Source organism: Hipposideros armiger, unplaced genomic scaffold (assembly GCF_001890085.2).
Source record: "Hipposideros armiger isolate ML-2016 unplaced genomic scaffold, ASM189008v1 scaffold_400, whole genome shotgun sequence".
NCBI classification, from domain to species: domain Eukaryota; kingdom Metazoa; phylum Chordata; class Mammalia; order Chiroptera; family Hipposideridae; genus Hipposideros; species Hipposideros armiger.
This window is the reverse complement of record NW_017731750.1, coordinates 327,925-338,957: the sequence shown is the minus strand read 5'-3', so window position 1 is coordinate 338,957 and position 11,033 is coordinate 327,925. Positions and strand designations below refer to the sequence as shown.

The window sequence follows — 11,033 nt, the reverse complement described above, 5'->3', positions numbered from 1 at the left end:
ACAGCAACTTGTCTGTTCCCCTTCCCCGAGTCCCCAACACTGTTCCCCTCCCCCAATTCCCCAATAAAATCTTTAAAAAATAAAAAAATAAAAGGAAGATACTTCATTAACTTGTTAGACAAAGGAGAGCTGAATTTTACCCAGCACAGGACCCAATCCCCAGTGGCCCAGGTCCTTCCTACGGTGATACTGCACGTCTTCTGTAAGAGACAAGCTGACATTACCATGCTTGGTCCCAAAACAACACAAGCTGTTATCTACTACATCATATTTTATCATTTAAATAAGACATTTATATTATGATTAGATTACATATTTCTCCAAGAATTTTAAAATAAAATCCTCAATGTAGCTCTATTACTTTTGTAGACTTTGCTTTGTTCAATAAGACATCAATTTGCCAAATAGCATATCCATATCAAACTTTGTATCTCCGTGCTTGACAAGACGCACCACATGGAGAGAGTTCAAAAATATCTGTTGAATGGAGGGATAGAATAGTAAAATGGAAATATTGTTTGAGAGAAACTAGGTCATTATTTCATCTCAGATATGGACAGAGGCTTTATCCATTTCCTAGTTACGCTACTAGTTTGCCCAATTAAAAAATACCCGTCAGAGAATTACACTGTTTACACAGTAGCCATCTTTCTTTTAAAAAATATATTGGTTGATTCTTTTCAGATTATAAACTATCTCATTCATTAAAGAAAACATGATTGCAAAGGAGGGAAAGAAGAAAGGAAAAGAGGGAGGAAGGGAAGCAGGAGGGAGGAAGGGAGAAGGGATGTGAAGGAAAAGAAGAGAAAAGAAAAGAAAAGAAAAAAGGAAATAAAAGAAAAATGCAAACGGTGACCATGTGATCCAACCAAGTTGCTTTATAAGGTTTTACTACAACATAATTTCAGGCAGGATTCTTTAAGAGCTAAATCATAAATTAAAACACCACTAATCCCTGATGTTGGCAAGGTTTTCTTAAGTCAACACATATATTTCAGATGTAGTTTGCATCTTTGCATCATTAGTGTTATTAAGAGCAATTTCAAAGAAAAGAGTGTCTTTCACCTGGCTCAAGATAAAATGCCACACACTCAGACAGCAGTATTTCATCTGTTCCCACCTCCAACCCCTCCAGAGTAATTCAGAAAGCCAAACTTACTAAAAGACAGCTGTAAAACTCTGAAACATCCTCTAATGACAGAGAGTGCATTCAGCTTCATAAACAGAAACTGAAGAGTAGAGTTTTCAGAGGTTGGGTGAATTTTCCAGTCATTTTCTCTCATTTTGTGGATTCTTAGTTGTTTAAGAAAGCCATTTGCTTCTTAACACTCCATAGCTTTACCTTTCATCTCACACAGATGACTTCCAAATTATTGTACTATTGCCAGCCTTGCCGTATCCCTGACCTCCAGGCTTATATAACCTATGACCTATCTGAACCTATACTTGGATATTTAAAAAAAATACCTTAAATTTAATAAGGCCAACATAGAACTCATGAAATTACTCCCCAAACTTAACCTCCCTCCTACACTCGTCTTTCCATCTCAGTAACTGTTCCACATCCACACAACTGTTCAAGCCAAAAACCAGTGCTATTCTCTATTCCTTTTGTTCTTTCACTCCCTACATGTCATCTAGCAACAAGTTCTGTTGGTTCTACTTCCAAAATTTATCCCAAATGCAGTCACTCTTCTCCAACTATATTACCAATGACTTCTCCCAAACTATCACCTCTCTTGCTTGGAGTAGGCCACAGCTTTGTAACTGGTCTACCTACTTCTACTACTACCCTCTATAATCCATTCAACAGCAGCAAGTGATCTTTTAAAATCATAAATCAGATCACGTCACTCTCCAGCTTAACGCCCTTTCATAATACATCTAGTATAGTAGAGAAAAGCTTACCAAGAAACTTAGTATTAAATCCAATTCTCTTATCCTTGCTTCAAAAGCCTAACAAAATCTGGCCCCAGCCCACCTCTGCGATTTATCTCATGTCACTGCCAACTCCAACCTCCCCACACAGATTACACAGGACCTCTGTATACTAGCTGTGCCAATTGCCAGGATGCCCTGATCCCGAGCCTTTGCATGTGGTGTTGATTCTTGCTTCTTAGTATTTAGGTGTCAGTTTTGAAAAAGTCATTTCCTCAGAAAAGCCTTCCTGCTTAAGAAATTTAGAACAGCCAACCACAATATCAAGCAAAACAATACATGCATTTACCATATTTTGCCAAGTATAATGTGCCCCTGTGTATAATGGGCACCCATGTTTTGGCCCAAACTTTCAGGGAAAAACATCTTTTGTTTTAATTTTTTAATTCAAATTTTTATTTGTTTGCATTTAGGTACTTACTTGCCTTTTGTACTAAGGGGATTTTAGCACTTATTTTGTAACCTATTATGGTACAAGAAATTTTATGTAACCAATAATTACAAAACACAAGAACAGATATACGATACAAGAAATTTTATGAACTGGTGACAAATGTACAATATTTACACATCATAGAAGGCCAAGAACTCTTCGTCGTTGCAAGTTTGTCATAAGTTCAAGAAAACCGATTGTTGTATTCCAGGCTATTATTTTGCATACGAATATCGTTACTGATTCCTAGAGTTACACTTTTAACTCATAAACATAAATTTAAAAATTAAAAACATTTATATAGATAAAGAATTAGTACTATCTACATATAATGCACATCCTTATTTTTCCCTCACAAATTTGGGCAAAAAAGTGTGCATTATATGTGGCAAAATACGGTACCCTTAGATTCATCAATCCACTTATAGGAATCCACCCCAAAGAAACACTGGCAAAAATGACACAGATAACTAGACATTGCATGCCTCTTGCTGGAATTATAGAATACCACCAATGAAATAATCTTGAAATGCACACACACACACACACACACACACCTGATCAATCTCTTGGTCTTCAACTCCCAATCCATAGGAAATATATGAGGTAGAGGAAAATGCAATCAGCAAAATTTAAAATAAAAATATGGGGAACTAGCCATTTTCTGCAACAAAATAAATTATAAGGGGGAAATACATATAGAAGAGGAACTAATAGATTAAAAAAATTTAAGAGAAAAATAATTGCACTATAATGAATAGACCTTATTTGGATCCAGATTCAAAAATACTATTGAAATAATTGGTCAAGTTTAAAATCTTTTATGTTTCAGTACTTAAAAATTATTGTTAAAGTTGTTAAATTATAAAAATGGTATTCTGAATAAGTGTTTAAAATTAGTGCATATCTTTTAGAGATGTATCTTGAAACAGTTATGGAAAAAGGATATAGTGTGGGGATTTGCTTCAAAATAATAGAGTAACAGCAGAGAAATGGATAGGGGTATAGATAAAACATGAGTTGATAATTTTTGAAACTGGGTGATGAATGAATGGGGTTCATTAGACCAGTCTCTCTACTTCAGTATATGTTTAAAGTTTTCCATAATAAAAATTTATTTAAAAGCCAATCAATTACTCACTAAACACTATTTTATTTCTCAGTATATTAATGTTACTACAGTTAATCCTCAAACAACACGGGTTTAAACTGCACGGGTCCACTTATAGGTGGATTTTTTACCAATAAATACTGAAATGTATTTTCTCTTCCTTATGATATTCTTTTCTTTTTTTTAAAAGATTTTTATTGGGAAATTGGGGTAGGGGAACAGTGCTGGGGAATCAGGGAAGGGGAACAGACAAGTTGCTGTCCTTTGGTTCTTCAGTCTAGTTGTTGAGGACATCACTTCACTGGCCTATGTTGGTATTGTGATCACTGCACTTTTCGGGTGAGGCAGTTGCTCGCCAGACATTGGACAGACGCTCACGGCAGCTCATGCCAGCTGCTGGCCACTCACACTGGCTGCCGGCCACTTGCGGTAGCTTACGGCAGCCCACTGCAGCCCCATTGCAGCCTACGCTGTTGCCAGCGACTCACCACAGCCCAGCTCCAGGTCGAGCTGTTGTTCACCATCTTAGCTGTAGAGGGCGCAGTGTCACTGGCCCTCATGTGGGATCTGAACCGGCGGCCCTGTGCTCAGAGCTGGTACTCCCAAGCCAACTCTTAGCCAATGAGCCACTCGGCCGGCCCTTCCTTATGATGTTCTTTTTTTTTTTTCCTTATGACATTCTTAATAACGTTTTCTTTTCCCTAGCTTGCTTTATTTTAAAAATACAGTACATAATATAAGAATACATTATTTAACAAAACATAGAAAATATGTGTTAATCAACAGTTTGTGTTATCAGTAAGACTTCTGGTCAACAGTAGGCTATTAGTAGTTAAGCTTTTGGGAAGTCAAAAGTTACACACAGATTTTCAACTGCACAGGGGGTTGGTGCCCCTAACCCCGCATTATTCAAGAGTCAACTGAATATAGTTTTTCATTATTCATTTTGTGTCGACTGTCTACCTCTCACTAAAATACAAGCTTTGTGAGAACAAATGCTTAGTCTTTACTGCTATTACCCCCAATGCCTAGAAAAATGCCAGGTGCTTCGTTAATATTTCTGAATGAATAAAACATCTGGGACCTCCTGTAGAGCTTTAAAGATTTTTAACTTCACCATGGTCAACAAAGCATCATAGGAACTGTGCACAGCAGTGGCCAGCTGGGGCCTACCTTCACTTCAATGAAGTCAGGACTTCCTAGGGACACCAGCTCAGCGTAGGCTTGGAGTTCATCCACGTTCCATGCTTTCACTAGAGTCAGTCTGTACACAGTACGCTGTTGCTAAAACAAAGGAAAAGCCAACTTTGTTATCCTGGTAGAAGTCACACCTAGGAAGACTTTCAAATTTCTTTAACCCATAGAGAACCCAGGTAAGATGAAATCCAGCATGAACTTCTATAAATTGAAGGTATATTTTGTAGCATGATGAAAAAAGTGTACACAAAGTACTAAGATTTCCACAAGCCCCATGAAGGCACAGGCATTGGCATATTTCTTTTCTTTCACTCACAATATCTAACACGTTACATACCCAAACATTTCTCGACAAATACACACTGAATTAGCAATAAGGCAAGAACAAAAATTATTGGAAAAAATAATTATTTGCAAATGATATTTTACACTGTCAAAAATTAATTCAAATAACTTTCAGGCTTCCAGGTAGCTCAAGTTGTTTATGATAAGAATTTCTAATTACTTTTGTCCTCTTTCCTGCTTCCTCATTATTTAATGATCTATTATTGGCAGAAAAAGCACATTTATGAACTGTCAATGTTGCTTTTTGTTTACCATGTAACCAAAAGAGGGACTGGTTTTCTAAAAAGCAATTAAACAATAGTCATCAAAGCCTTCAAAAAGTTTATACGTTTTGACTTTGTAGCTCCCTACCAGAACCCAAGACAAATTATTAAAAGTTCTAAGACTTACTCAAACATCTCAGAAAAACATTATTCGTGATAGTTTAAAATCTAAAGCAATGGTGGGGGCAGGACCTGTGATTTGTCTATAACCAATAGAATATGGCAAAGGTGGTTTGATGCATGTGGTTATGTGTACGTGATCACATCCATTCACCTGTAGTAAGGTCCAAGGCAATACCCATGATGCTAAACCTCAGACCATGCTTTAAGTAGCAAGACTCAAAATACTGTAAAGGAAAACAAAGTGAGTTGAGAGAGGAACAAAGTGATACCAATTTCTCTATTTTTCTCATGTTTCATGATTTCCATAAGTAGTAAAAAGAGAAGAAACACTTGAGATCTTTAATGAAAAAAACCAAGAGATATTTAATGAACAGTATTAGGCAGCCATACCAGAAAAATGTACAAAAAAGTATTTTTAAAGTGCAGCATATAATACATGAAAAGACAGAAATCACCCAGATTCCCTTTACACAGCTAGAATTCACCCAATGTTAAAACCTAACAACAATGGTAGAGAACTGCAGACCAATCTCACTTGTATGCAAAAATCTTACAGAAATTTTACCAAATAAAATTCAACTCTACGTTAAAAACTCTAGGAATGCAAAGATGATTCAATATTAGGCTATATATTAATACAATTTATCACATTAATAGTTCAACACAGAAAAGCCATCATCTGTACAGATACACAAAGACATTTGATATAGCTTAAAAGCCATCCAGAATAAACATATCAAAAACCATTTAGTAAATTCAAAAGTTAGAAAACACATGCTTAACATAAAATACTCTCCAGTCCCTGTAAATCTAAAATTGTTTTAAAAATAAAGTTATTAAAACAAAACAAAACAAAAAAACACACACTCTCCAGTCACTAGTCAATGTTTCTTAATGGTTTAAAAAATAGAGGCATTCATTCCCATTTAGTTAGACTAATAGAAGAATGTCCACTCTATTATTTTTATAAACATGTCTCTGAAAGTTAAAATCAAAGCAACAAGGCAAGAATGAGAATTATTGGATCGTATACAAAAAATAATTATTTGCAAATGATACAACTGGCTTCTTGGAAATCTAAGGAAATTAACTAAAAGTACATTAAGAAAAAGTTTACCAAATAAAAATTTAAAAATGAACGGCTTTCCTAGCATAGAGTAGTGGGGTTAATGTGGACTCTGGCGCCAGAATGAATCCCAGACCACATGCTAGCTATCTTTAACTCTCTATTTTTAGTTTCTACTTGTGTAAAATGAATTATATGCTACCTATATACTATATGTGCAACTACAGAACACAAGGCAAAGAAAATTCTACTGAAAATTGTAAAATACTTCTATAAAATACCTAATGAATAATTAATGAAATAACACAGATAGTGAATAAAATAAACTTTTCCGAGAGATCATAACAAAAACTTGCCTATATGGAGAGCCATGATGTGTTTATGAATATAATTCCAATCACAGCTTAAAAATTCCTTTGAACAAATAAGCTGGCAATGATATCAAATGTAACAACAGAAGGAGTGAGCAGTAAGCACTTACTACTACGTGCCAGCTGTTGTTGTAAGTGCTTAATAGCTTAGCTAAAATTCCAGCATTTGTCAAATCTTTACAACAATTCATACAAAATAGGTTTGATTTTTATCTTCACATTACAAATATGAAATTGAGGCCAAGAACTGTTAAATAAATTTCCCAGAGTTACACAGCTGGAAAGCAGCAAAGCTTGGATACGAACCCAAGGGGTATCAACCCAGGCCAGGCTGTCTCTTACTTGGCTAAACTTTTAAAATTGTGAAATAAAACATACAAAGAGAAATGTACATAAAACATGAATGTATAGCTCAGGGAATTAACGCCCATCATCCAGTCACCATCCACTCCCTGTGCCCCCAATATATTAACATCCTGACTTTAACATTATGGTTTAGATTTTTGCCTATGTTTGAAATTTATATAAATGGAACCACGTATTCTTTTATATCTTGCTTCTGTCATTCAATGTTGTATTTCTAATTTATCTACGTCTGCATATTGAGATTTGTTCATTTTCTTTATTTAGTATTCCATTGTATGAACATACAACAATTTATTCAACCATTCTCCCCACTAACAGACATTTGGATTATTTCTACTTTTTAGCTATTATAAAAGAAATGCTGTTATCTCTTACGTATATAACACTAGAGTTTAGTTTTGCCTGATTTAGGAAATTGTATGAAATGCTACTGTGACATATATTCTTTTATGTCTGGTTTCTTTCACGGAATTTGATGTATGTGAGATTATCCACACTGTTTTATGTAGCTTCGATATATTTTCATTAGTGTTTAATACACCATTTTATGACTACACTACTAGTGGAAGCTGTTTGTTTGGTCCCAGTCTGAGTCTCTTAGAAAACTATGTTGCTATGAGTGTCACTGTACTGGACTCCTGCTGCATAAGGGCACACGTTTTTTCTTGGATGGACCTAAGAGTGGGAATACTGGTCAGAGGCTGTGTTTACACTCAACTTTAGCAGATATTGCCACACTTGTTTCCAAAGTCATTTTACCACACTTCCACCTGCAATGTATCAGAGTTCCAGTTGTTCTTCCTTCAGCAACACTTGGTGCTGGTTAGTCTTTTAAATTTTAGCCTCTCTTGCATTGTTTTAGTCTGTATTTGCCTGACTATGAACAAACTTGAGTGGGTTTCTGGCCGTTTGGATCTCTGTTCTTGTGAAGTACCTGTTCAAGTATTTTGAATATTCCTCTGTTGGGATATCTTTTTCTTGTGATTTTTTTTCTAAATTCTTTATATATTCTGGATATAAGAGCTCTGCTATAAATGTAATGGAAATATTTTCATCCACACTATGGCTTTCCTTTTCACATTCTTCATATGTTTTTATGAAGAGAAAATAAGTAATTTTACCTTTTAATATATAGCATACTTATGTTCAGATTGCCAAAGACAAAGAGAACACTATGGGATTACTCAAAAAGGAATGTTATTAGATTTGATTTGCTTATATTTAATTTCAAATTATCAACTTCACATCTGGGTTTCCCTGTGTCTGTGGAGACCTTTCTGAATGAAATCATTTCAGAGACTTAGAGTCTGTTTAAAAACAGTTAAATCAGTTCCTTAAAGTCTATATAAGAAGAAAAGGGTGCTAAGAATCCAGTTAAATTAGATTAAAACAAAAACTGGGTACAAATATGGTTTGAAAGGTGAGAGCTACATACAATTTCCTTTGCAAAAAAAAAACCTGTTACTTTATTTGTTTTTGCAAAAAAAAAGAAGAAAATTGCAGTACTAACTGGATTGTATTAATTAAATTTGAAAGCAACCTTTTTTTTCAGTTTGGGGATTCAGTTGGTAACTTTAATTTGCATGGGTTCTACATCGGTTATTACTGCAGGTTTTTCTGAATGTGGCATATTATCTAGTAGGGACAGAGATGGTACAATACTACAAAATATAAAAATGAGAACCAAGATATTTAATTAAGGCAAACAGTTTAGTTACTTGCTGTTCAGGCTATAATGTGATTTGTAAAACGTCACAATATGACTTGTAAAAAATGTCAAGAAGTTGACATATTATAATTTCAAGTATTTGTTGTTTAATTTGAGAGTCTAGGATTTTCCATCCAGTGGTGGGCATAACCCAAAAATATAGGGGTAGGGAAGAGATGTCTGAAAGGAACATCACACCGAATGTGCAGCTGGGCTATGCAGCAAGAGATGTAGACATTAACCTCTACAATTTAGACTGGATCTTTGTGACAGATTTCAAATTTGTGGTTTAATTTGTGTTTGTTTCTTGGAGAGAAGCAATGCATGGACTGAAAATACATGTAGTAGAAATTAAGGGCAAAATTCCAAAGGTAAATGTTAAATGATTATCAAAGGGAATTGAGGGAAAAAAGGATTAGATGCAAAGTAGAACAGGCCTGAGTAGTTAGGAAGAAGAGGAGAAAAGAGGAAGAGATATAAGATGAGAATAAGAGTAGAGTAGTAATTAAGCTACTGGGCTCTGGAGTCAACTGTGTGAGTTTAAAAACGATTTCTGCGCCTCTGTAAAGTAGGGAAAGTAATAATACCTATATCTTATAATATTGTTGTAAAGAACTAAAAGAAATAAAGGACTCAGAACATGGCCTGGCACCTCGAAAAGTATGAATAAATTTCAGCTACCATCATTACCACCACCATCAGAAGCTCCACAGATTCCATCATTTAGAGGCATCAATTCAATCAACAGTCACTAGATTCCTCTACATGCCAGGCATAATTCTAGGTGCTAAAGTTATAGCAGCAAACAGAGCAAACAAAGTACTGACTGTTGTGTAATTTACATTCTAACCTAGTAAATAAACAAAACCAGAGTCAGAAAAGAAATCAGCAACAATAGGAATACTGAAGGAGGAGAGGAGCCAGAAGTCCAGCAGAAGTAAGACTCTACCACTTTTGCCTTTTGCTCTCTCATCAATCTACAAAATCCAAATTCAATATTGAACAAATTTTACGCTTGTCAAAAAATTAGATCTAGGGCCGGCCAAGTGGCGTGTTGGTTAGGAGTTGGCTTGGGATGCCAGCTCTGAGCAGTAGGGCCCGGTTCAGATCTCACATGAGGGCCAGTGATGCTGGTGCCCTCTACAGCTAAGATGGTAAACAACAGCTCGACCTGGAGCTGGGGTGTCATGAGGCTACGGCGTAGGCTGCAGTGGGGCTGGCCAACAGCGAGCATGTGCTTTCGTGAGCTGCCGTGAGCCGCCGTGAGTGGCCATCCAATGGCGGGCTAGCAAATGCCTCACCCGGGAAGAGCGGAATGATAATACCAATATGGGCCAGTGAAGGGACATCCTCCACAACTAGACTGAAGAACAAAAATACAGCAACTTGTCTGTTCCCCTCTCCCAATTCCCCAATAGAATCTTTAAAAAAAAAATCTAAACTACTTAAAAAAAAACAAAAACAAAATTAAAACAATCCCTCATTGATGACATTGTTTCCAAATGCAAAGGAACATTTAATGCCTCTACTAGAAATTGGGCAATCTATTAGAGTCCTTAGAAACCATGTCTATTCTTGATATGGCTTTGATTAACTAAGTTTTATACAATTTATGAGAAATAAAACAAAATTGGTCAATATGATAGGTCAAATAAGCAAATAATGAGAAAATAAATTCAAAGATTTAACTCACGATGCAGCCAAATGAAGCATTTTTTATATTTAAATAAGGTGTGCAGGAAAACTGTTATAGAATTACTCCAAAAATAAATTAAATAACCAACCAATTTAAATCTTAATGAACTGAAAAATGCAGATCAAGAGTTCAAAGACAATGTTATAATTATGATTCAGTGAAGACAATCTGATTCAACAGGAAAAGAAATCATAAAAGAAAATATATCCAAGCCATTAACAGTGCTTACTTCTGAGGAAGAGAAGGGTTACAGGATTACTAGTTACATTTTTTTAAAAACCTATAGAACAGGGCCAGCCGAGTGGTGCGATGGTTAAGAACTGGCTTGGGACACCAGAAGGCCCTGGTTCGGATCCCACATATGAGGGCCAGTGACACTGCCCTCCACAGCTAAGATGCTGAACAACAGCTCAACC

At 35.7% G+C, this 11,033-nt stretch overlaps 1 protein-coding gene across 3 annotated transcripts in view; it reads right to left on the bottom strand.

Moving 5' to 3' along the window:
- The window catches only part of LOC109393965 (S-adenosyl-L-methionine-dependent tRNA 4-demethylwyosine synthase-like), a 225,135-nt gene that overhangs the window by 49,594 nt on the left and 164,508 nt on the right, over window positions 1–11,033 (bottom strand). For all 3 annotated transcript variants that reach the window (XM_019663723.1, XM_019663725.1, XM_019663724.1), the window contains one exon: window positions 4,656–4,766. In XM_019663723.1, the coding sequence (XP_019519268.1) occupies window positions 4,656–4,766 (111 nt within the window). The remainder of the gene's footprint in view (window positions 1–4,655; window positions 4,767–11,033) is intronic.